General features: G+C 44.2%; 1 protein-coding gene across 2 annotated transcripts in view; it reads left to right on the forward strand.

The window, feature by feature from the left end:
- The window catches only part of Csmd1 (CUB and Sushi multiple domains 1), a 1,511,659-nt gene that overhangs the window by 1,373,006 nt on the left and 111,204 nt on the right, over nucleotides 1-27,449 (forward strand). For both annotated transcript variants that reach the window (XM_087901170.1, XM_087901171.1), the window contains exons 38-41: nucleotides 313-431; nucleotides 3,988-4,057; nucleotides 8,804-8,920; nucleotides 15,285-15,494. In XM_087901170.1, coding sequence (XP_087757296.1) covers nucleotides 313-431; nucleotides 3,988-4,057; nucleotides 8,804-8,920; nucleotides 15,285-15,494 — 516 coding nt within the window. The remainder of the gene's footprint in view (nucleotides 1-312; nucleotides 432-3,987; nucleotides 4,058-8,803; nucleotides 8,921-15,284; nucleotides 15,495-27,449) is intronic.

The following is a 27,449-nucleotide window of genomic DNA, read 5'->3' on the forward strand; positions in this document are numbered from 1 at the left end:
CTTTTCCTGCAGCAGGAAATAGTCACTTGGTTTCATTCATATTCAAATTGGGGTGCTTGATGCTAAATGTGGAACTGATATATTTTTTTAATCTAAGAAAAACCCGAATCTCTTGCATGATGGAAATGAATCAAGGTGCTATTAAAGCTTATCTTGCAACTTAGAATTAATTCCCTTTGATCAAACAGCTAGGAGCGTGTAAACCTGTGCTTGTCTCTACAGGAAGTGATGAGAAGCAAAGCTCCCACTAGGGATGCTAGAAGTGTTGTTGACATTCCCTGATCCCCAGCATCTGTCTTTGTGTCCTTCTAGCTGTGGGTCTGGCTGCGTGCCAGGAACCTGTTCTCCCGAGCAATGGCATCAAGATAGGAGACCGGTACATGGTGAATGATGTGCTCTCCTTTCAGTGCGAGCCCGGGTACACCTTGCAGGTAGGCACCCTTGGGGCCGTGAGGGAGGCTCAGCATGCTCACCTCTGGTGTTCCTACCCCGTGGGCATGCTCCAGGTCATGTCCATGCAGCCAGTGTGTTTCCCGTGCTCTGTGACTGAGCTACCAATGCAGATGATAAATCCATCATCAGAGTCATGCTATAAACGCTGAAGTCCCTCTGCAGACCTCACCACTGGATTTCTCACAATTATTTTATTTCAAAATTATGTGTTCTTCCCATACTCGTGCAGAGAAAAACTAAGGAACCAGATAGTATCAGAGTATCTATAAACCCCCACCTGGCTCCCAGTGATGGGATCAGCACATTTGCGTTTCCCATGATTCCATTCAGTATATTACCACCTTGGGTATTCCCCAACAAAGAACCATTCTGTGATTTTCAAGAAATTCTATAGACAAGTTTTGCTATAAATTTTTACAGCTTTTTTTAAAAACAAAATCATGTAGACATTTCCATAGACACATTATAAATGGGCAAACGGCAAGATGAATGTTTTTTCTATTGTAATGAAATAGACAATAGGCTCATAACCACTCATGTTTGAACTCGTCATACAATTCATATCACAAAGTAATTTCTCACATGTTTATCATGACGTTGAATTTGACGTCTTCTTAAAGGCACGTCTCTAAGATAAACTCTGTGCCCAACTTCATTAGACAGATTCAGAATCAAGGAAAAGGTGTGATAATATGCAACGAAACAGTGTCACTGTGTACAGGCAATCTCTCTGCATATGTTGGGCAAATGGTTATACCAGGTACCAGTGGACAACACCTAGCAAAGGCTAGTTCAGGATTAAGATGTCCCATTTGTCCCCACAAACCACGTGACATGGGCTATGAGCTCTATGATTGGAGGAAAGGTCTATTAAATCCTCTGCATGTTTCAGTACATGGACTATGTAGCTGTTGGCAGCATGAAGAAATGTTGTTATATAAGTGAATGACATGCAGTCAGTTCATGAAAGCCAGACTGTAGCTCACAGTCCTTGGATCTTGCCTGGTGCAGCATGAACCGTATGGACTCTGCATACCATGAGTTGTAGACATTGAGCTTTCCTCCCAGAGTTCTGGAGCTCTGCGTCTGAACCAGGTGGTTAGCCAGGGATGGGGAGACTAATCAGGATGGTTCTTTGAGACAAGCATTGTACTTATGCTTGTTACACTAGAAAGAATTCTGGGCCCTGTGTCATGACTTCCGCATGCAGAGGCACCTGGGTCTACTTCCACATGTTTTTCGTGTGGTCTTTTTTTCTCTTGACTTTTGTTATAACTGACTAGAGCTACATAAATGCAGTCTACTTTCCTCCCATGAGATCAGCATTCAGTCCCGTGTCCGTTTCTGACGCCCATGCTCTTTTGTGTTGAAAGATGTGATCTTGCAGCCTCTGTCAGCTTCCTCTTTCAAGTGATAGCTTAAGACCTTGGAGAGCAAATCCTCTTTCAAACAGGGATTTTCTGTAACAGAGAACTGATAATCTTCCTAGACAAGCGAGCCTGTGAACACACATCAGATTGCTTCTTAGCCTTGTTCATCACATCGAAGCCAAGCCATTGTCTTTATTGGGAATAGCACTGAGCCCAGAGTTCCGGGGCGGAGATATTTGCTAACATCTTGTAGATATTCATTAATAGTCACAAGAACAGAAGTGGATGCTGAGCTGCGTTTATTGCTAACACACCTTGGCTAGCGCACTATTACTCCACACACATTGATCACACGCTGTCCAGCAGAGCGCCGCTCCTAAGGCAGATCTCGCAGAGACATCTACGCCAGACACAGAGACTGGTAGACATTCGCAGAGGTGCCGCCAATAAATCCCGAATATCCAAGTGACCTCTGAGACCCACCCAACGTAGCTGTGTTTTCATGCCCTCTTTAAAGCATAAAAATCCAAAAATTACTCTTTGGGTAAAATCTTGATGATAAAAATCTCCAGGATCCGATTTTGTATTTGATCTATTACACAAATTTTGTTTGAAATCACTCATCCAAGATGTTTATGGTCCTGTCCATAGAAGAATCTGCCCTAGATTTGAAATAAATGACCGTTTTACTGCCAGTCTTCATAAATATCTTTAAAGGCTTTTGCACTTTATGCTTAACCATAATTCAGGAAGAAATTTATTAAATGTAATTTAATGGGTCACAGGATACATAAACACGTTCACTTTAGCATCCTTCTGTCTCGTTGAAAAGCACGGACTTTCATCTGGATGTGTCGGTGCATGCTTTCAGGCCTGACACTTTGGGGGACCAAAGCAGAGGAATTGTGAATTTGAGGCCAGGGGGTAATGAAACAAAGCCTTGACTCAAAACCAAACATTGTGGTAAAGACAATGGCTTGGCACACACTTGACAAACAAAGCTAAGAAGCAAACACATTCTTCCTTTAGAACTATTTTTTAAAGTGCCAGGAAGAAGGAAAATTAAAATCAGTTTTGTAGCAAAATAATTAGCTTTGGGAGTCAACCACCTACCTTTGTTGGCCCTAAATGTGAATGTAAGCCTCTCGGGTTCTCAGTGTGTACAGTTTGGTCTCCATCACCTCCGTGCCACCTGTAGGTGGTAGAAGAAATGTCTGAGATGAGAAGACATGGCAGAGATGGTCACTAAGTCACAGGAAAGAACAGTAAAAACAGAACGCCTCTGAAGGGGCTAGCTAGGGCAGGAGTTCTCAACCTGTGGGTCTCGACACCTTTGGGGTCAAACAATCTTTTCACAGGGGTCACCAAAGCCCATCTTGATTCATAAGAGTAGAAAGTTGCAGTTATGAAGTAGCAACAAAAATAATTTTATGGTTCAGAGTCGCCACACCATGAGAAACTGTATTAAACGGCCCCGGCATTGGCAAGATTGAGAACCACTGGTCTGGAGCCTTCTGTTAGGGTCCCTCTAGAGCCTTCTGTTTAGAGAGAGTTCAGCCCAGGTGTCCTCACCAGTCTCTCCACTGCTGGTTGGTCTTTAGAAGAGGAAGTTCAAGTTTTGAAAGTGAAAGGTGAGTATTATTCATTTCACTACAGAGAGGGGGCAGCCATGAGCTGCTTCCCAGTAGATCAGGCGGGGTCTACTGATCGGCTTGTCCCTGGAAAGGTTGGACTGACAGTGAAGTGAAAGTGTGTAGCTTGTGCAAAGTCAGGAAAGTTACCCCAAAATGGGCCGGCAGTAAATTCTAGTACATCATACTGTGACCCCATACTGGTTGTCATCAGTCCCTCTCGCCCCTCAAGCCAAATGCTGTGATGATGCTCTTGCTGGGGAAATAAGACATTCTTTGCCCAGCTCTGATTGTCTTCCTTGGGCATGATGAAAAGTCAACAGAAATGTCACCTGTTTAGACAGTCAAGATTGTGTTAGTGAAAAGGATCACATCTGTGTTAATTGATTGACTGATTGATCTTTCCAAATGGGACTCATGAACAATGGTCAGATTCACGGTTTTTAAATGTCTGGAGAAAAGTCCCCATGTGGTTCATCCCTAAATACTGTGCTGCAGTTAACAAGCAAGTTTGGTGGTTTTCTTCTCAACAGGGCCGCTCACACATTTCCTGCATGCCAGGAACTGTACGTCGTTGGAATTATCCCTCCCCCTTGTGTATTGGTAAGTACATCTTGCATAGCCTTGCTGAGTGACCCTTATTCAGACAGCTAGCTTCCACCTATGCCCTTCCGTGTCCCTCTCAAAGCACAGAGAGGGCAGTCACATAGGGTAGAGTCACAGGAATGCAATGAGCACCTCCCTGTGGAATTCAGAAGTTCAGCCTTTTGGGGACTTTGGATCAGGCTACACAGGGAAGCTCTGAGTCTGCAGGCTCAAGGTGTCAAACAGTTCAAATCCATGCCAAAATCCCCATTTATTAATCTATGAAGGAAGTTGGTAACAACTCTGACAGGCTGAGTGGTTTCTCTGAACATGCTGCTAGCCTCCGGAAAAGCTTGTTTGCGGAAGCAAAGCTCAGAATTACAAGCAAGCCACTGACTCTCTAGAAACTGACGTGTTTGTATTCCACATTGAAAAGCCCAGTGACGGCTGTGTGGAGATGCCCTTAATCAGCACTGGACAACCCGCTGCCTGTTGAGTGGGAAGAACCTATGCCTGAGGCCCAAAATATCCCAGTGCAAGTCACAGGGCATCGAGCCCCTGACCAGAGCCATAGGATCAGCTTCCCCAGAGTTTGGGGGTGACATCACCACCCTGCAGACACCAGCAGTGTCTGTCTTCTTTTCCTGGCCTCAGCCCAGAGACTGTGCTCACTGTCCCAATGAGCCCTACCTCCTCTGGTTCCCTGGACATCTGACACAACAGAGCCTGTGGTCAGCAGCAAATCCCTGAGCTGATCATTATATAAAGTTCTCTTAAGTTGTTTATCATGCAGTTTTTAAACATGACTTTTGATATTTTTTTTTCCATCCATCAGTCAGATAGCATGGAGGGGGAGCGGGCACTCTTGAGTTTGGGGTCAGCCTTTAGCATTGCCTTTCAGGGTCCTACCTCAGTCTCTGCTCCTTCTGTCTGAGCTAACTGGCTGTATATGAGATTTGGGTACCATTTTATCATCACTTACACTATCCTCTCGCAACCCAGAGGACTTTGACAACAGGCACGCCTGGCCTGGCTCATCTCCCAGTTTATCTGACTGGCACTCCTGTGTCTGTATCAGTGGCTATCTAAGAACCAGGCTGGCTGTGGTGGATTCTCTCCAGCACTTTCTGAGTCTGTGGGGTCCTCCCACCCTGGGCTATCAGACTGGCACCCCAGTGGCTGTATCAGTGGCTATCTAAGAACCAGGCTGGCTGTGGTGGATTCTCTCTGACACTTCCCAAGTCTGTAGGGTCCTCCCACCCTGGGCTCAGCTGTTGTCACATTCAGATCTCTGCTGTCCACATCCTACTCAAACAGCCCCTCTTGTCTGGGACTGATTTAAGAGAAAGCATCATCTGTGTCCACAAATCAAGCAACTTACAAACCTGTGACATATTATCTTCTGGGCTGGCCTCAGTTTCAGGATTGACTCTGTTAGCCATGATCATATAGTGTGAGGTCCACGATATCAACAAGGTGATAACTGTCGGGTGCTTCACGGGCATCGGGGTTCCCCTGCTTCCCAAACAAATCTTAGCTATGCAGTGATTTTGAAGAATACACAGTTTAACTGGCTTGAGTGTGACTGTGTACAGAGGATGAGGTATGACCCCAAACATGGTGAGCAAACAGAACTCCACACTCTAGAGGGGCCTTGCTCAGGAAACAATTACCATCTGTATTCACCATCAGATTCTCTTCCAAGGGAGCATTCTTCCTCAGAGTTGTGACACATGAGCATAAATTTCTCTATTAACATGCCTTCTATACAAAATGCTCCTTGTGTAACTCAGAGGTTTGCATCCCAGCCTTGGTCTGGAGGAAGAGTCCGGAGGATGTCAAGTAGGCTGCAGGTTCTTCACACGGACCACCCATCTTTCTGTGAACTCCCATTTCCCAAACGTAGCGATTTCTGTTCTCTCGACTCTTGACTCCCAGCCTGCATATTCACCTAGGGGCCGTTGTGTTTGCTCGGTGTTTTATAAAAAAAAAGGGGGGGGGGGTTTATTTGAATTTGAATGACTAACTTACATTAGCAAGACATATGACTTTTACGTGTCCTCTAATGAGTTTTTTTATATTAGCAAATACTGATGTTACATCCACTTCTACAATTTTTGACAAGGCACACAGAGAGATTCCCCCGTTGTCAAAACTCACACCTGACTGTGATGAGCCTTGGAGACTGACATAAGAAATCAAAGCATTTTGTAGCTGGCAGCTCCAGATTTATCTGAGCTGACGGAATTAGGAGCAGGAGTCGTCTGTCGAGAGATCCTATTTTGCTCACCGGCTTCCTAGAAGCCTCATGTCCTAATTCCTTATAATCGCAGAACTAATGGAGTCAAGGTACATAAGCCACTTTCCCACTGAGGACCGGGCTCTGTTCTCAGAGCCTAACTAATACTGGCTGTTTTTAATATCTCATCAAGCCCTGGAGGGACCAGGCAGCTTGCCAGGGGCCCCAGCAGAGTTAGAGTTCATACTGGGGCTGGAAACTTCTGGAACTGTAGGGTTTTCAACAGTCTGTGACCTGTGTCGTGGAATAAAAAAATGCATCTGTTGGTTCCAGAACATGAAAAACCTGCACAAAATAAAATATATAAATCTAGGAAAGTGCGAAGTCCTTGATCTTCCATAGCAAGGGTCACCTGCCCTACTGAAATCAGCGTTGGCTGGTAGGTCTCCACACAGGCTACTGACTGAGGAGGAGTTGGCATGAGCGAGTTATGAGCAGGAGAGGGTCGAGGCAAAGGGAGTCAAAGAAATGTTAAGAAGTACCTTCTTAGCTTGTGGCTGGAGAGATGGCTCAGTGATTAAGAGCACTGGCTGCTCATCCAGAAGACCCGAGTTCAGTTCTGAGCACCAATACAGTGGCTGCAACTCCAGCTTCAAAAGGTCTAGCACCCTCTGGCCTCTGCTGTGCATATCAGCTACATACATGTTACATAGATGTAAATACTGACAAAATACCCATATGCATAAAACATTTTTAAAACACAGCATGCTGGCATAGGGGCTCTCTTGATATCCCAAAGCATGGTAGATGGGGGCGGGGTCACACCTTTAGGGAGTTCCAGTTTGAAGCTCCTCGGCTTGTTCTTTTTGTATGGACGAGGCTGACCTGTGCTGGTAGCTCTCATATCACCCGGAAGTCATCCTGTGCCTAGTATCCCGACACACATGGGATCCAGCACACTGTCCCTGCCCTGTGTTGTCTAACACCGAGGATGGCACCTGCCACTCCAGCTCGGTGCCTACTCCTGCTCAGGATGACTATGCCAATTCCTCCTCTGAAGGGATGGAGATTCCATTAATAGACGTCCATATTTCATGACACTGGATTTTTTTTTTTAGTTATACTCTAAATTGAAAACTCCTTCTTAGAGCGGTTGCCATCATTGGACACTCATCTTCCTGTCTTTGTGGCCTTTTTCCCTTTGTCCACCCTGTGGGTGGACAACATCTCCATCCTCCATTCAGCTAAAGGATCCTATGTGGAGAGGTACTTTGGTGTAGCCCCCATACTGGCGTGTCCTCAGCCCAGTGCAGGCCCAGACAGCAGACCCAGGCAGCCTACACTTTGAACATGATTCTCATCCACTGACAGCTCCCCGCTGGGCTGCTCTCTAAGTTACAGCCATGCTGATTTCATCTGAGCAGGTGTCTAGAATCATAACTCATCACAGAGGAGCCTTAAGAATATTTAAGTTCTTAAGGTTATTTCGTGTATATGCAGAATGTTTAAACCCAGGTCACAGAGTGGCTGTCTTGAGCAACTAGCCACAGTCACCAGGGCTGGCTTTCACATATTTCCTCCCATGAAATTTGCCCTTGTTGGTTATCTAACCTTGATGATTGAAAATAGTTTGAAAATTAAAAGGCCCTACAGTGCCTGCTTGGGGCTTTCTGGCAGAGGCTTCTGAAAACATTAACTGAGTGCTTATAATAAGAGAATTTTTTTTACACTGGCCTCTAGAAAAGACATGATGAAACCATTTGCCTCATTAGTCGAAAAGACATGAAATTGTCTTTTTAGCCCGTCACAAATGGTCAACCCCTAGGGCTCCTGGTGAACCAGCCTTGTGGCTAATGTAAACAGATGTTCACATTGTCATAAAATCAGCCGTGGCTCTTTGCTGGCAGACATCAGACACGGTAGCACAGTGTGTGCATAATTAAAACACAGGGACTTTCTATCTTCGCAACATGGAATTGTCTGAGATTGAGTGGTTGCAGGGAGCTACATTCTCCAAAGCAAGGGACTCGGAGGCCGGGGCTACTAAGGACTCTGGGACCCTAGAACCAGGCAGAGCTGGAGCATCCTGGAGAAGAAGGAGGTTTTCCCAGTTGTGAACCTTTAAGCCAGTCTCTTATTCTATTGACACGTTCCATCTGTCATGGGGGATGGTCGTCTGTATTCCAGTCTCTATGACTGCTGTGGGCCTTCAGGGATGTTACTCATTTGTTTCCACACAGCAGGAGCCCAAGTGAACAGTCAGTGCTAGATAGCAATACTACCACAAACAAGAGCTGAAAAGCCAAAGTCAACCTGATGCCTTTTTGAAATGCCCTGTTGAACGAGCTGACCTTTGCTAAGAGCCTGTAGTGTCAGAAGGCACATGGAGAAGAATCTTTAGTCCCAAGTATCCCACAGAGAGGAGGGAAGCTAGGCCCCGGTGTGGTCCAATAAGCTGTGTTAGATTAGGTATCCTTGCTGAACGCAAAAATGCTAGGAGACTACTGTTATCTTCTGTTTAACAGCCACCTGTGGAGGGACGCTGACCGGCATGAGTGGAGTCATCCTGAGCCCGGGGTTCCCAGGCTCGTACCCCAACAACTTGGACTGCACCTGGAAAATATCGCTGCCCATTGGCTACGGTGAGTGAGCCAGTAATCGTTCCACCCGGCAGAGTCTCCCCAAGGGACTGATGCGTAATGATCCATTGACTAAACTATGTCTTTAATTGACAGGAGAGAACAGATTTAAGTAGAGCCTTGACACAATAACATTGAGAGCATGCGCTTATTCTCAAACATCCATTCAGCCATGTGGGTCTCATCGAGGCAAATTTAATTAGCCGAATGATGCCTTCTCACGGCATCCCTAAGTCAGCAGTCTCTTCCTTCACATCTCTGCCTGTTCCTGTCCAGTTCTGGCATTCAGGTGTGGTGACTCTCTGGAAATTTTTAGGGGTTCTTATTATAACTCATACTAGATGAAATATAACACATAAACTTGGAAATGCAACATCTTTTTAACTTTTTAGTTACATTATTATGATTGTACTACAATCATATATTATGAATATATTACATATATTGATTATTGGTTTATGAAATTTTAATATGTTTTTAGCTATTAATTTTCAGGTTATTTGCTTCAGAAAAATTATATTTGGTTAAGAACACCAAGTTCTTATTTCACCCTGACTTCAGAAGCACATGGTATTTGTGAAAGTCTCTCATTTTCTTCTTAGTCAGTCTTTACGGATCTTGTGCCTTTGTTCTCACTGTAGCCACTTTATCTGAGCTTCCAGCTCCTCTCTTTCCTCTAAAACCAAAGTATGTACCAACAGAGGGACTTACGGGATATCCCAGGTAGTAGTCGCTTGACATCTAGATGCCAAACACTTAGTATATAGTGAAGAATGACCAGAAGTTCTATTTAAATCATTGTCTTAGACAATCAAGGAGAGGAATAACCAGAAGTTATAGATAAATGATTGTTCTAGATGATCATGGAGTTTTCAAAGCATTTCCCTTGAAGAGCTATGCCCATGACAGCAGTGTATACAGAGAAAACTGTAGAGAGGACATAACTGGCCAACTTGCCGATAAGAGAACACTGGGGTCCTGCGGAGGAACAAAGACCCTGCCTGGCTTGGCCAGGTAAGTGGTAACAGATGCTGTCAGCTAACATTTGGTTAGCTGGACACGGTAAGTGGAGGGCATACCAAGAGTGCCAGTACATGGAGTCTTGACCCAGGACTTTTTAGGAGCCATAAAAATGTCATGTGGCAGAAGACAGGGAGGAAAATAAAGCCCATGACAAAGAGTTGAGTGATTTTTCCCTGGAAGATATCACTCTCTAGATAGGGCACTGATGGTAGATCGAAGAAACAATTCCACCTAGTTGTAACTGAGTGAATCAGGGAGTTGTTGGGTCACTTATGGATGTATGATTGTGGAGTTGCTTACAGATGTCTAGGCATGCTAGTTCACCAAAAGTTCCATCACAACATGGACAGCAGCTCCTGAGGCCTTCATCCTTGGAGCTCCCTGAACAACTTATAGGCAGTTTAGTCACTTGAAGGCCTCCTGTCCATAGCAGTTCTTACTGCTTACGTTTAAAATCTTGTGGAGAGTCCATGTGAATCTTGTAATTTCAGGAACTTCCTGAAACTTCTGAGTTTTATTTCCTTTGGGAGCCTTGTAAATTTCATTTACTTCAAGAGTCTTAAACAGGCTTGTACCTCCCTCCAGCAAGGCATATTTTGATTTAGAGAACAACACCCTACCCTTCCTCTGAGTCTTGTATCTTTTTGTTCCTTTCTGGGCATCTTTGTCTGAGCCCTGGGTAGGAGGATTGGATGGTGTAAATGTCTGTTAGACTGCTCTATCACATTAATAGTCACTTAGTCTCAGGAGTTTGACCAGATGTGTCTAACACAGCTCTCATAATATATAGGAGATCCCTTACATAAATAATTGAAGCTGGCAGCATAGTTAACTTTTGTACAAAGACAAATGATTAGAAGGCAACTTGATGGACTAATCATGTCCATTTCATGAGCAATAGCAATTGCTTCTGCACTGAAGCCTATGACCTCCCAGGCCTGATTTCCAGTTCCAGATCTAAATGTCCTCCTGTGGGGCAGGCCTTCAGTCCAACTGGAAAGCAGCTGATCTCCATGGCAGCTGTGCCATGAGCCTACCAGCGGGCACACCTTGGCTGGTATGTCGCTGCTGTAGCATGCAGTCCCATAACCAATCAGGACAGTCAGTGACAATTCTCCCTCAACATCTCATGTAACATTTTCCAACACTGTGAAAGCCAGTCAACGAGGAGAGAGTTTCCAGTTCAGCCACAATCTGATGTCCCTATGTCCTGAAGCTAAACCATGCAAGGGTCTTCAGCGACACCAATTTCTCATCTAGTTCTGGTGTGCAACCAGCAGCAGTGGGAATAGCTTTATGACTTAGGAGGCCTCATGGGTTTCCTTGGTTAAAAAAAAAAACATACAAGTTTGTAGCCCAATGCTAACACTAGGATTTTCAGCCAATAATCATGGTTCCTTGGAGTACTTTTTCCCAGCCACAGTGTCTTCATTTTAACTCCTTAATAGTTATCTTTCTTGTTCTTCAAGATGTTTTTACAAACCTGTAAGAAACTCAAAGATTAGCATTATGTAATGGTGACTTTTTACTTTTCTACCTCTCATACCTAGCCTCGACTGGGCATCAAGGACCATTTAAATGACCTCTGTGTCAGCAGCTACCTTCTTCATATTTGGGGGCTATTTTCTTCTTTTTCATTGATTTAGGATTCTGTGTGTTCTGCTTGGTAAAGTGGAATCTACCTAGAATCTCTGGGTCTGTTTTCTTGACAGATCTAAAGGTACAGTAAAGAGAAATGTCAGTCCAGAGTCAGTGAGCTCTCACTAGCTCAGGTCAGTTGTCTCTGTGGGTAAATCCATCATGGTCTTGACACCTTTGCTCATATTCTCGCTCCTCCTCTCTTGGACTGGTCTCTGGAAACTAGTCCCGTGCTTAGCTGTGGATCTCTGCATCTGCTTCCATCAGTTGCTGGATGAAGGTTCTATGATGACAATTAAGATAGTCATCCACCTGATTACAGGGGAAGGCCAGTTAAGGCACCTTCTCCACTATTGCTTAGGATCTTAGCTGTGGTCATCCTTGTCGATTCCTGGGAATTTCTCTGGTGCCAGGTTTCACACTAGCCCCATAATGCCACCCACAATCAAGATATCTCTTTCCTTGCTCTCCCTCTCTGTTCTTCCCCCATCTGGACCATTTCATTCCCTCAAGTTCTCCACCCCCTCTTTTTCTGCCTCCCTTCTCCCTGCCCCCATGTCCCCAATTTTCTCAGGAGATCTTGTCTATTTCCCTTGTGAAAACCTGCATAGGACCAAACTAGGCCCTCTGAATGTGGGTGACAGATGTGTGGTTGGGGCAGTCCTTGTGACCACTAGCAGGATTTATCTTTAGTGCTTGAACTGGATTTTTGGAGCTCATTCTTTTTAGAGAGATACCTTGCTCAGTCTAAATGTAGATATGGAAGGGCCTTGGTCCTGCCTCAAAGTGATATGTCAGACTTTGTTGACCCCCCATGGGAAGCCTTACCCTCTCTGAGGAGTGGATGGGGGTGGGGTGGAGGAAGGTGGGGGGAGTGGGAGGAGGGAAGGGAGTGGGACTGGGATAGGTATGTAAAATGAGAAAAGATTGTTTTAAAAATAAATTAATTAGTAAAAAAGAGAGAAATGTCATCTAGCTATTCTATTGTTTTTTATGTTTTGTTTTTTTTTAATCATGGTTCTTTTCTTTATAAACCACTATATTTTCATATAATAATACCCTAAATTGCAAAATGCTTGAACCATCTGGTGCCATGAGGCAAGTATAAATGGTCTTTAGATGGTTTGCTATCTACATAGCAGATAAGTTAATACTCATAAATTCCATCAACTGAAAATGAGGGCTTTGCTCCAAAGTCAGGACCACATTTAAAGTTTGGAGGGTTGAAAGGCAAATCCTTTATGCAGTGGGCGCCGCACTGGCACTTGATCTTCAAAGCATCACTGCAACCAGATGAAAGGGTGCTGTGTAAATATCAGCAGGGCTGGTCTTCGATTGCCTTTCTTGTTATATTCATAGAGTTTTAGAATATTCTGGGAGATAATAAAAGGATGTCTAGGCTGTGTTTGTTCTAATCCCTTCAGTTGGGCTCTGTAATGTCAAACTGGAAGAGGTTTGTTAAAAATTAGATAGTGCTGCGATCCCACTTTAAGCCAGATTAGAACCAAGCTCTGTGTCTTTGGCTGATAGGTATTAGGCAGTGTGATGTGTGTCCGGATACTTTATCCCTCTTAAAATGGTAATTTTGCTCACAATATCGTAATTGTTGTGATTCTACTTCCTTTTCAAGTTTAATTCCATGGCAGTAAGAAAGCCTCCCTTTCTCTACCCTCTACTGTTTAGATGTTGGCCGTCTTCCATGTGGTTGGCGCTTGGTGTGGCTGTTGCCTTTGAATTTCCTCTGAATTGTTGTATCCCCGAACAACAGACTGGGCATTCCTTACCTGCCTCCTAGTGAGAGAGTTGTGTGTACGCCAAGATGATGTAAAACGAAGCCAACCCTTACTTGGATATTTTCCAATTTGGGCTTACTAATTGAAAATACTTCTTTCTCTTTTGACTTTGTCCCTCTGGCCGCTTTCTAAAGTATCCTGTATGCTACTTTCTCTCATTCTTCCTCCTTTGAACCAGTTTGAACAAATTTAGTAGAAACTCATTTCTACTGAGAAGTAGCAGATGCCCTTGACTCATGAGGTGATAAGCTGTGGTCTAGCTTCTGTCGCACCACAGGACGCAAAGACTGCACCAACCTGAGCTGAATGCAAAGCTCACTGTGACCTTCCTGGTGTGACAGTGGTCATAGCACCTGACACTGTGGAGCCTCTGTGGTTCACCTGTTAGATTATAATGGCAGTAAGCATCACCCCACTTAGTGGTTTTGAGAAGGAAGTTGGCAAATGGGATTCTGACGGGGTAATTGGCCTTATGATAGGCCAATTAGAAGGACAATAGTTTGATGTGTGTCCCACCTGCCAGCTTTCCTTGTAAGACTAAATTTATAGAATCATTTTGTTCTTTCTTCCCCACAACTCCTTCCTTAGCTCTTCTTTGTAGTTTTTCACTTGTCTGACTTTTTATTACCACCTTTCCTGTATGTGTGCCATTTTCCCTGTATCTACTCTGAGTTAGAATAGCTCGTGTAAGCACTGGATTTAATTTTTCAACATAGGACATAATGTACTGAATTTTAAAAAAAATCACTCCTTATCATCAAAATAAAGAGAGAATAGGTTGTAACTCTATGAAAGACACTGGTCTAGCATGTAGGAGACCCTCAGTTTGCTCTCTAGAACCTCATTAGGGGAATGGGAACAAAACAATGAGGAAGTAATTTTTATTGTATTATTAATATCAACAGTATAGATTCCATTGCCAAATTCATTCATTGATTTATTCAAAGACTAATGTCATTGAATTTCTGTTTTAAATTTTCAAACACATTAAATCAGTTTAGAGCCAGCATTCAAACATCCAAAGGCCATGTACCATGGAAAAAGACTCTAAAGTGTCTTGATTGTGGCTTTCTTCTACATTATTGGTCATAACTTATCCACAAAAATCAATGAGGACAATATCTTGATATACTGAGTTTAGCCAATCTGTTGTATTTTGAACTTGGCCTTGGTCTTGAAATTCACATTGACCATTACTGGGTTTCTTGGGAGCCTCTGTAACTTGTTTGAAATATTAAACAGAATCCCTGCTTATCTAAAAAATCTTTTATGCAATAGTATAATAACAGTTATAAGAATGAACCTCCAAAAAAATCAGTACATTCATTTTTTGTGTTTGTGTACCTATGTACATGTGTGTGCCCACATGCCATTTCATATGTGTGGAGGTCAGAGGACAGTTTATAGGAGTTGGTTCTTTCCTTCCATGCGGATCTCACGGATTGAATATATGTCATCAGGCTTAGAAACAAGTACTATTAATCAATGGTTCCTCTTGAAGACCCTAGAATATATTTTAAAGTTTGTTTTCTGCTTTTAATTTAGTGTTGACTTCTTTGATAAAATCTCAATTAACATGTAAATGATGTCGTGTATGATTCCAGCCTTGTGTTTGGGTTATAATCATTGCTGTAATGACAAGTCCTTCAATTTCCATCTAAGAGTGATGTCTGCGCCTCCCTGTGATACGGTGCCGGCAGTATGCATACTTCACAGAATCTGACATGTCGGTATGAATTCTGCAGACAGAGATCACACAGAGTTAGGCTAAGCCAGGGAATGTCTTCAAAGACACCGTGTTTCTTCTACTGTGCCTCTCCTGTTTTATAGAAGTGAAGTTATAAGCCCTTTCATCAGTCATGATCTTGGACGCATTATCATGGACTTTCTGAAGATTTCGTGTTCTCTCATAGGTGCACACATCCAGTTTCTGAATTTCTCAACTGAAGCCAACCATGACTACCTGGAGATTCAGAATGGCCCTTACCACAGCAGTCCGATGATGGGCCAGTTCAGCGGCCCTGACCTGCCTGCGTCGCTGCTGAGCACCACACATGAAACCCTCATCCGTTTCTATAGTGACCACTCACAGAACCGGCAAGGATTTAAACTCAGTTACCAAGGTAAGCAACACAACATACGACTCTATAGATGCTTCTTTTAATGCTATACTACTGCATTTAATCCTAACTCTCCCTGATTGGTTAGAGCCTTGTGCAGCCAAATTGATTCCCAGAGCATGTGGGTCTCTGATTTATGGGATGCTGACAGTCCTGAAGCATGGGGCTAAGAACACAGAGGAGAATCTCAGCCGGGTGCAGACCTCATCCAGACCCTGCCGTCAGCCCAATCTCCTTTCCTATCTCTGCCTTGTGATCATCATACCCCTCCAGTCGCAGAACCCTCTCTTCTGTCACTTGTCCCTTATAGCCTTGGTCATTTTAGGACATGAATTGGACCAGAAGAGTCAGCTGATATCAGAGGTAAGACAGGCAGCCGCAGTCACTTCTACATTATCTTAGATCAGCATCATCCCCTCTACCCTGTTTTAACCTTCTTACATCAGTGTCTTAGTCACTGTTCTATTGCTGCAAAAAAGACACCATGACAAAGGCAACTCTTATAGAAGAACAGCATTTAATTGGAGTGGCTCATGGTTTCAGAGGTTTAGTCCATTATCACTGTGGCACAAAGCATGGTGGCACACAGGTAGACATGGTGGCACACAGGCAGACGTGGTGGCACATGGGCAGACGTGGTGGCACACAGTCTGACATGGTGGCACACAGGCAGACGTGGCGGCACACAGGCAGACGTGGTGGCACACGGGCAGACGTGGCGGCACACAGGCAGACATGGTGCTGGAGAAATAACTGAAAGGTTAACATCCTAATCTGCAGGAAACAGGACAAGGGAGCATGCAGTTGGTCCTGGCATGAGCTTTGGAAATCTCAAAAGCCTGCCCCTGGTGACACACTTCCTACAACAAGGCCATGTCTACTCCACCAGGGCAACACCCCTGATCCTTATAATCCTTTCAAACAGTTCTACTCCCTAGCAGCTAAACATTCAAACACATGAGCCTATGGTTACATTCTTAGTCCCACCACCACAGTCAGTAAAGAGAAGCAGTTCAGAAGCAAAGCATTCTCCTCTCTCATGCATCTAAACACAAAGTCACCGAGAAAAGTTCCTATCACTTTACCCCAGAGCACCCTTGAACTGTCAGAAAAATAAAAGCTCAACATTTTTATTACATCTGAAATCTCTTTGTTGACCTTCTCCAAATATTGTCAAATCAAACGAGTTGGAAATGCCCATGGCTGACTTACTGGCTCCTCTTCTTTTTCAGGACAGTTCTCAGAAACGGGGCACTGACATTTTTTCACAGTGACAAGCTAGTATTTAAGGTTGACTCTCTGGTGCTGTTACTTAAATTCTCATCTAAAATGTAAAATGTTGGTATGAACTTCCAGAATTGGGGAAACAGAGAGAGATATCCTCTTCCCTCTCCTTTGGGGATTCATGTAGAGCTCTACACTGCACTACACAGAGGTATGTCTGTCACCCGACCATGGTGACCATCCTCAGAGTGAGGTGGGTTTTACCTAAGTCTCTCTGTGTGTAGAGGTCATTGGTGCTGCCCACACCAGGGCTCAGGTCTGCTGCTCCAGGGTGACCAAGTGTGGAGGCATGACTGGCTTTGCTGATAGTCTACGGTCATTTGGGATGGAAATGTCAAGGGTCTAATCTTAGTTTGTTCTATGGCTGTTGGATAAGACTGGGTCCCTGAGCAACTACAGGATTAAGAACTGGCATGAATGGAGAAGTATCTTACTTTAAGTCTCTTAGATTTAGGGTGGTTTTTATTACTGAGTGATAGCTAGGCTAAACCAACAGATATACTGGTTCTGCTCAAAGTTAGGAATTAATTGCCTATTCATATGTTTAATAAACATTCTACCAGAAAGAACAGAAGAGAGGCGGCCACTGAAGATCGGCTCCATGCTCCAGGATAGCCTGGTATCTGGCTCATGCTGGTCCCCAGTCTACACATGAATTTTATATTATGCTAGTGTTCCCTCCGCAGTACTAAAGGACATGCGTTCTGCTCTCTGTGCTCTTTAGGGAGATTCAGGCACTATGGAAGTCTCTTCTTTATGTTGGGTCCTGTGTTCCTTACTGCTCATTAAATGAAATCTACTTCAGTTCCTACCCATTGCAAATAATGCAAACTGCTCTGTCTCTCCAACCCTCATCCATGGGTCTGGGCATGGATGCTGTGTGTCCCGTCTTAGCAATGTTTGGTTTCATAGTGTTTCTTTCTGGACTTTGGTTTTAAAAGTAGCAGTTTGTAGAGGAAGTTGGGATTCCCCGTTTGGGTTCTTCTTCTCAGTCAGTGATGATTAGAAAAGGGAGTCTGAAGGAAGATCAGTGGTAATTGCCTTGGGGTTTAAAAGAGAAACAACAGAGCAGGTAAGCTGTAAGTAATGTCAGCTGCCGGGAAGCGGGAGAAGAGAGAGAAACCTGTGTTCCCTAAAATCAGCCACGTGGTGGAATGGGAGGAGCCCCAGGGAAACAGTGAGCACCTGTGCAAACAGACCTAGGCTTTGGAAAGAGTAGGAAATTTAAAAAAGAAACGGTTCATATTTTAAGTAACTCAGAAAAGCAGGCAAGCTTTGCATAGAAAGATACAAGTGGGTCCATCAGCAACATCACTAAAAAAATGGGGTTACCCAGAAGAATTGGTTCATTATCTCATTAGAGGGATAACTATTCCTCCCGTCTTGTTGCCTGACTTCACATGAACCAGCCATCCTGAAGGGAGGTCTCCCCTCGCCAGTGATTGACGGACCCAGCTTGCTTAACTCTTAGTTTGCTTCCATGGCTATCAGGGAAAACAGTGGAAAGTAATGTTTTAATCTGGGGAGCAGATCAGAATGGAACATCTCCACCCAGTGCCAGAAGGAGATTTCAATCTTTTGACCAGAATCCGATTCTAATACGCGTCACCGAAAGCCATTAGTGTCTAGACTGCCTTTCTCTGCCATACTCTCACATGTCGCCTCCTGCTAAGGGTGATCATGTAGAAGACACAAACCCAGACTTCCTTTCTAGCATCCCAGACTTCTTCCCAGGGCAGAGCCAAAGACTTTGGTTTAAACGCTTCCCGAATCTCAGGCAAGAATTGGGGGAGTGAGTCCATGTTTAAGAGCACTGGCTGTTCTTGCCAAGGACCAAGTTTCAGTTCCAAGCACCCTAAAGTTCAGTTCTAAGGGACCAACAGCCTTCTTCTGGCCTCCTCAAGCACTGAACCCTTGTGATTCACCGACACACATGCAAGAAAAACAATCATACACATATAGTAAGAATGAATAACCCTCTTAAAATGTACCTTCTTTGTATTTATTGCAAGGAAGACCCATGTGCTAGAGCATATCCGTGGAGGATAAAGATGGCTGCAGGAGCTGTTTTTCTCGTTCTCCTATGAATGCTTCAGATCTAGAGTTCAGGTCACAAGCCACAGCAGCAACAAGGGACTTTACATAATGAACAGTTTTGTCATGTCAGTGACTCTCCCACTTTGAGACAGGGTCTCAGTATATAGACCAAGATGGCTTTGAACTTGGAGAGATCTGCCTGCCTATGACTTCTAAGTGATGGGATTAAAGTTGCGTGCCACCATTCCCAATCCCATAAATATATATATTTCATTTATTTTACATACCAACGAGTTTCTCCTCCCTCCTCTCCTCCTGTCCTGTCCCCTTTCACATCAATCCCCCGCTCCTCAACCACTCCTCCTCCATCTCCATTAAGAAAGGGTCTAGTTCCTTTTTAAAAACAGATCTTATGATTACTCCTTACTTATTGGATCCTAAAAAGTGATTTGACCATCAGAATTTACGTAGAACGTAACCTTTTGCCATGAGTTTCCTCCCGCAAATTACAAAACAAAAGAGATGTGGGAACGTCCATCAAAAGAGAATCATCGAGAAGAATCTAACCTCACATTTGAAGTTTTTGCATAAGGTGCTGATTAAAGGCTGACCTCTTTTGCAGTTCTGTGCTGCTGGAAAGAAGCCTTCTGAAAACACAGCAGCTGTCCTTCCTAAAGGACAGGGTCACAGTACTGCAGATGAACGGCTCCCTTCCTGGGCCGACGGGCCCTTTAGTTTGGGCAGCATCAGTATGGAGTCTTTTAAGCTAGCGTCAATCCGCATTAATTAATATCTGAGCCTATAAGGAAGTGGTCACATAGATGTGTCTCAAACCATTGGCCAACTCCAGCGGATGCAGCACTTTTGAGGTATCTCTCTTCTTGAGTCCCTTGATTGTGTATCCAACATTCCAGTTTCCTTGAAACTATGTATTTGAGACCTCAAATACAGAGTCTGGATCTAGTATTGCTTTCCAAACTACTTCATCTCATAGAAGCTTACTGCTTGCTTGATTAGTTTTGATCACTCCCAGGTCTCTAATAAGTATCTTAATCCAAGCTTCAGGATTTGTAACCAAGTTAACCCTAGGTGAAGCCTACACAGGAACCACCTAGACAAGGGGGTCACATATTGTTATAGTTTATGATTTAGTCATTGCCAACGTCAGTGTCTACAGGTAGATGTCAGCAGTTCAAGAGGTACCCATGGGTCGGCTTTCCCTTCTTCTTGCAGATCAAAATTTGGAAATGTCTCCCTGGATAAGATCCTGGGGTTCAGTGACGGCTCTCCACTTTTTAGCAGAGGCAGGCCAGTAGGCAGGCTCTGACTCCCGAACCTGTACTCAGTGGTATCACCTGCCTGGCCTTCTGGACTCTGGACCTGCGAACACTCTTGAAGGACCACCATCCAGGCACCTAGTTGGCTGAGCAAATATTTTATCCACTTGACACTTGGTTTTTAAATATTCACATTGAAGATGTCACTAAAAAGCATAATTTATTATAATTCATTCTTTATAACTAGGAAGCAGGAAAATTAGTGGTCCAATGAAGAATGACAGCAGGAACTTGAGACATGCTCATTTCTCATAGACTGTCATATTTAACAGGGATGTTGATGCGATGGTTTACCAGTGTTTGTCATTGTGTAGAAACTGGCAAACAGACACTGACATTGATTTGTTAGACACAGAGGCACCCTTAGTTTCTACACAAGATTTATAAGCATTGGGTGCAATCAATAACTCATAAGAAGATGCATATATCATAAGGACAGGCCTTGTCATTCACAGTAGCGTCTGCTCTGAGTATCTTATTCCTCAGCTCTGTCATAGATTCTTGACTGCTTAAAGGTCAAAAAATGTTCCTGCTGCTTAGAGCTGTCTTGAAGCTAAACGGCTTAGAAAAAAGACTTTGCTGAGTAACATGAGATGTTTGTGCCCCGTTTCTCAGTGAAGCGGTGGGAAGGATGAGAGAATGTGGCTGTTTATCATTGACGTAGGTAACAACCCGAAAGTGGACAGACATGGGAACAGTCACTGATGGTTCCATTGGCTGTCACAGGAAGAACTTATAAAACACTGAGACTGGGGCTGGATGGGGGTAGTAGCTGTCATTCAGCTTCACACAGAGGGTGAGCCTAGGTGCTGTGAAACATTGTCTTCGTGGTTGATGAGCACTGTGAAAATACTTGTGAAATGTTGTCTTGTTGATTAACTTCCTTTTTCTGTTGAGATGGCTTTCAGAGGTATTGAGCCTCTCTCTCTGTCTCTCTGTCTCTGTCTCTGTCTCTGTCTCTCTCTCTTTTCCCTACATTACAATGCCTCCTTGTAATAATAGCTGTTCAATTATGAAAATCTTATAGATGGCTTTGTGTAATTTGACCATCAGAAGTAACAATGCTTCTGATGTCCTTTTCCTTCTTTTTTTTCTTTATATATGGTAAATAAGCATATTTCTAAAGACCATGAGATACGGAAAATCTACTTGTCTATGACTGCGATGTGAAAACTGAGTTTTCTGTGTGCATGAACTTTGTGTATGGAGGGTATATTTTTAGCAACCAATGAAACAGCCTCTCTGTACAATGTGGATTGAAGAGTTTGTTCGGATATACCAACACACCGATTGTCCCTATGACTCAGCAACTGTTTACAAATGAAGTTGATGTATTTCTGAAATTGAGTCCTTTTCCACCCACTGAGTCATTGTGAACACCTTCGAGTTCTCTGGGAAAACCTGAACAGGGACTTACCTTGTTCCCTTTCCCCTAAATGCCTGGTGAGTCCTGCTCTCAGGGGGATTCTCTTGACTGGATTGGCTTTGAATAAAAATGTTTCCAACCATGGGCAACCAGTGGTTGAGTCCTTCCTTCTCCTATGGGACATCTTTCATCCTGCTGGAAGAAGTTCCCACTAAGTAGAAATTCCCTTCATTCTAGAGAAGACTCTTAGAGAGGAGGACCCAGTGTTCAAGGCCCACCACTTTCCTCGCTGTGGCTTTTCTGAAGGAAAGGGGACCAAGTCTTTCTCCTTCCTTCATCTCATTTTTGTGACTTCTAGAGTAAAGATCTTTTGGGTCCGTGTAATTATGGCGTGAAAGTAGTTCACTTATTTATCCTTTGCTGAATCAAAACATGAGACACCATCATGGTCCTGGCTATGAGAAACAATTTGGTAAAAGACGCCTCAGCCGAGGTCTCAGGCAGCCCAAGGCCTGGACTGGGTTGTAACTGTGTAGTAATTTGGTTGATTTCATCAGTAGATATTGGTTCTAGAGGTCACATAACCAATGGAATAGTTCACACAGCAAGTCGTCCTGAGATCCATGATGGTAACAGAGTGAGGGTGGAAGCCATCCAGTCTTGGAGAACAGCCAACTTGAATAACTTGCACGCTTACGTGTGTGCTTTACTGAGAAATTGTGTGGGCCACCGTCTGTAGCTTAGATGTTATTAGGAAAAGAATAACCTCTTTTTCCAACTATTATAATAGCCGGCGGCTGTTAGCGGGGAATCGTGAGTTTCAAGCTGAAAGGCCACTTTAATTCCCCAATTCAAGCCTGTCACAGAGGCTGATTATGTGGGTAGAAATGGCTGCTGCCTTTATCCATCCCTAAAGAAAACCCAATTAGAGTTCTTAAATTATCTAGCAGGCTTTACAGCAAAATTAACTAAGTGCAATGTACATGCATGCGTGTGTGCGTGCGTTCGTGCATGCGTGAGTGTGAGTGTGTGTGTGTGTGTGTGTGTGTGTGTGTGTGTGTGTTCTCTAGGGTTATCTGTTAACCATGGCCTTGTTTATTTTGTTCCACTGTGAGTGGTACTTGTGTGTCGAGCCTCCAAGGCACCACTAAACCCTGAATGACTCTCCCAATGAAGTCTAGGTTAGCTTGCAGGTAGTTTCCTGAGAATGGGCAATCAGCTTTCATTTTGCTTTTTCCCTTGTGGGTGTAACCAGCAGTCTTATGGACTGCATTGAAGGGTGCAATTTTTTTTCTTCGTTTTCATTGCATCCAAAGTAAAGTGGAGTTAGAGCAGGTGATTTCGTTCTTACAAAAAAAGAAAAAGAAAGAAAGAAAGAAAAGGAAAGTATATTGAAAAAGGTTCTCTGTCCATAGTTGAGCACAGCATAGAATTTCCCTTTTTCGGAGAACATGTACCTACAGCATTATTTGAGGCTCAAGCAAGGTGTCAGGGTGAATGGCAGGCAGCCCCAGTGGGATACAGAATGCTGGTTCTCAGGAAAAGGCTACATCTACAGCCTTCCGTGTGGGGAGGCCCTTGAGAGGCAGAGGTACCCTGTGGTGTGTGGTTTGCAGAGCTGTCTCTAGAGGGACACAGTCAAGTAAGGGATTGAGGGTACCCGGTAGAGGTGTTGGGGGCGCTTGTGGATCCAGTTCTCCTTCTGGGGTTTCTCCTCTCATTAGTAAAGAGTTTACAATGGGAACAAACAGAAGCCTTAGGTCCATTTTATCAGAGTTTAAAAGAAAAAAAAATCTCAGGGCGGGCAAGCCGTAAACCTCAGCTGCTGTCTGGCAGAGACAGTGGAGGGAGTGGGATGGGGTTATACCTTTTAAGTCAGTGTAGAGGTCATACTCTTGGTAGACAATAGCCCCGTGGAAGGGCGGGAACTATACAGTAGAGTAAGGAGCCCCAAAATGTTGGGCAAAAGTTAAGGTAAACATGCTTGGAGAAGAGGAAAAGGAAAGAGGGAAAGTAGTGTTTTTCTGAATAACTCAGGAAAGCGTGCAGACTCTATATGCCTGTGGGCCCTGAGCTTCTTCTCCAGGGCTGGGGTTCTAAGAATGCAAAGTACAGCCCTGTTAAAGGACTTTTTATTCTGCCATCTCTTTAGCATGGCCCAAGGTAGCTTCATCTCCCCAGGGGTGGCCCTTAGCCAGAGGAATTAACCTACTCAACTGGAATGTTAGATCTCCACCAGGCCAGAGGGTCTAGTCTCTTGGCCAGGAGGTTTTTCTGCTATAACATTTATATTTAAATCTAGGTTCCGCCTAAGTGAGAAAACATGCAATGTGTGTCTTTCCGAGCAGGGCTTGCTTTCTTCATATCTGCTTCCCTGAGGAGGGCAGGACACTGGCTCCTGAAACTGAACTTGTCTAGACCACTTGTTCCCTACCTTTCTCTGGGAGCAATGTCAGCATGGAGCCCTTTCTCTCAGCTCTAGTCCCTGTGGGACACGAGGCCAAGGGTTCTATTGAGGATTTTGCAGTTCTGGAATGTCTTCTCGTTCTTGATTTCCGGCTGTCGATCACTGAGGTTGCTTCTTCCTTAGAGACACAGCGTAATTACATATTTAATAATTACCACAGCCTCGGGAGGGTGATGGCTCGGCTTTAGGTGTTTTAAGTTGCCACCCACAGTCAGGTTGGATGATGGAGTCCTGTTGCTATCTGTGCAGCATCTTCCTGATGCTGCAGATGAGCGGGAGGATTGAAATATGTTCTGCTGGTACAGATGCACCTTGGCTCGCTGTGGGGATATTTGTCTATAATCTAACAAATAAAGCTGAGAGTTCAGAGAAGCAGTGCAGCCAGCCACTAGAGAGACCTTTGACCTATACTGAATCCTCAGACTGAAAGGGCGATCCTGTCTCTGCTAATTCTCAGACTGCATGCTCAGACTGCATCTGAACTCCTGTCTGCTTCAATCTTACATTCCTCTCTCCACCCAGCCCTATCCCTATGTGTCTCCACTTCCCTAGTGCTGAGTTTAAAGGCATGTGACTCCCAAGTACTGGGATTAAAGGTGTGAGCTACCACCTTCCGGCTCTGTTTCTCTTTTAGACTGGATCAATTTCACGTGGCCCATGGTGGTCTTGAACTCACAGAGATCCACCTGCCTCTGTCTCCTGAGTGCTGGGATTAAAGGTGTACGCCACCACTGCCTGGCGTGGTGACTAACTAGTGACTTAGCTCTGCATTCTGACCTTCAGGCAAGCTTTATTTGTGAGATTACAAACAAAATATCACTACAGGCCACCTCTGGACCATCATCAGATCCCTGCTGCCAGTTTCTCACTGTTTCCTTTCCTCATTTCTGTGACAGAATGCAGAGATAAACGGTTAAGGAAGAGTGGCAGCAAAGGTTCTGTCCATGGTCACTTGGTCCCATGCACTTGGGCAGAACATGAGAACTGGAATGTGTGGCAGAAGAACCTGGAGAGATGGCTAGGCAGTGGTGAGAGCGTGTATGCTTCTTCCAAAATACCCGAGTTCAATTTGAAGCACCCATTTCAGGAAGCTGAGCGACCTATCCTAACTATAGCTCCAGGGGATCCAAAATCTCAGCCTCCATGAACACCCACAAACATGTCACACACTCATAAAGACCCACAAATACACATAATTAAAAATAAATTTGATAAAAAAAGACAGGAAGCAGATAGAGAAGCAGGCTGAGGAGCTAGTGTAACACTTGAAAGCTCCCCCGAAATGCCGACTTTCTCCAGTCATTTAGCCCTTCCTGAAATTTCCACAACTTCTCCCGATGGGCTATCAGCTGGGTTTCATATTGGAAACCATGACAAGTTGACAGTATTTGTAAGCTAAGGATGTATCTAATGCACAGGTCCGTGGAGCCTTCCAGATTAGCATCACAACATACTGTAGCACGTGGGCGGTTTCTCCTAGCAACCACAGAGCTGGTTGGAATGCCAGGCTCCCTGTCATGCCTGCAGTCACAGGAGAGGATTTTACTACTCATCGCTAGCCCAGGAAAAGAGCCCATTTAGGAACTGAAACTGGTTTCCACTCCATTATAAACCAAAAACACTCTGACTTATGAATGCCACGTGTATTCAACATTTATGAGATCATCACATATGTCAGCTATTATGTGTCTATGGATGACCTTAATGGAAATGATGCTGAAATTGACATACTTAAACATTTAGCTTTTTCTCCTTTGAAAAAGATTTCCACAAATAGTGCTGCTAGAGTAAGTACTGAACACAGTCTTCCCGTGGCACAATGCAGACTGCTCTCCTGAAGAACTAAAGCCAATTATGTTGTCTTAAATGAGAAAGCCATGACGACTGCACACTGTCATCCCAAAGAGAAAGTCTATCATGGTAATACTTCCCCAAATAAATACAAGCTATTGATAACAATGACATTTGTAATGCTTACTGTTTGGCAAATGTTCTTGGACACAAAAAGCATTCAGCTCCTTCAGAATACAGTCTCTGTCGGGTGTACTCACGTGATGTCTTCCCACAGGACCTTCAGCGAAATGCTAAGACCCTGAGCATGGAACAGAACCCGGGAGGTACTCAGACCCTCCCCTTAGGTCTAAACTTGTGTCTGCCTCCCACTCTAACACTGTGGCTTCATTTGATACATGTCCTTGTGGTATGCTAGTTCATTTCCCCCAGTTTGCTGTAAGCCCTTGGTTCCATTTCTCCTATGGCCTCTTGATTTTGGGGAGTTAACGCAAAGACAGAAGGTCTTTGTATTTGATGCACCAGGTAGGCGTCACAACCTAGCGTGCTTTTCAGTATTTATTTATGAATGTCAAATTACACCCTTAACTCTAGTGGTGGAATAGACAACTGGTTTACATGCACAAGGAGTTTCCAGCTCACATGTCCATGAGCCCCTCATGTCATTTCCATGACCTTCAGTGTTCTGTTGTCTATGGAAAGATACCCAGGAATCCTACCCTTTCCAACAATATCTGAGGATCTCACCTGGCCTCTATGTTAATTACCTTTACGTCATTGTGCTGGATTTTCAAAAGTAAGGATCGCAGGAGACAGGGTTAGTCTGGCTCACAGTTTTGAAGGATTCAGTCCCGGTTGCCTCGGTCCTGTGTGCTTGGACAGAAAGTTATGCTGATGAGAATGGGGAGAAATGGCTGGATAGTTCTGCACGTCGTGGTGGATAGGAAGCAGTGTGTGAAGAAGGACCTCGGTGGGTACGGTCATCACAGTCATCCACCAGTGGCCAGTCTTCTAGCTAGGCCCCGCCTCCCAATACTCCACCTGTGTTCAACACAGGAGCCTGTGAGTTTTATCACAGGGCCACCAAACACCCCTTTCGAGAGCTGCTTCTGCAGTATTCCCAGGTGCCTTTGAAAAGGGAGTCAGGATATTCTTATATGCATTGGTGGCTCCAGAGATGGAAAGACAGCAGCATGGGTAGGAGCTGTCTGTGTGTGTGGGGGGGGGGGAGTTGTTTAGCTCTGAGATTTGTGTGGACGGACCAGCTCACATTGCTGATTGGCGTGTGAGCCTGCAACAACAGCACAGGAGCACACACGCTGTCACCCTCGCTAGAGTCTTTACTTGGAAATATTTAACTACCTAAGACAGGATCTCACTGTGGAGTCCTGGCTGGACTCAAGCTCACGAAGCTCCAATCACCTCTCTTCTCCTCGCCTCTCCTAAAGACATAAACCACCACACCGGGTAGCACGTAATTATTTTAATGATGAAACGCAACAAGTAGTTATTATAGCAAGTGTGCAAAGAGTAATTGCTAGCTTCGTGAGTCTACAGTTCTGTATTTCTAGAAACATAAAATAAAATGAAGATGATTTTCTATATTATTTGTACCAAATGATGAAGTTAAACAAAGCAGAGCGTAGTAAGCATCTGGTAACACAGAGAGTGCTGGT

This window comes from Myodes glareolus, chromosome 23 (assembly GCF_982192425.1).
Source record: "Myodes glareolus chromosome 23, mMyoGla1.1, whole genome shotgun sequence".
Lineage (NCBI taxonomy): Eukaryota > Metazoa > Chordata > Mammalia > Rodentia > Cricetidae > Myodes > Myodes glareolus.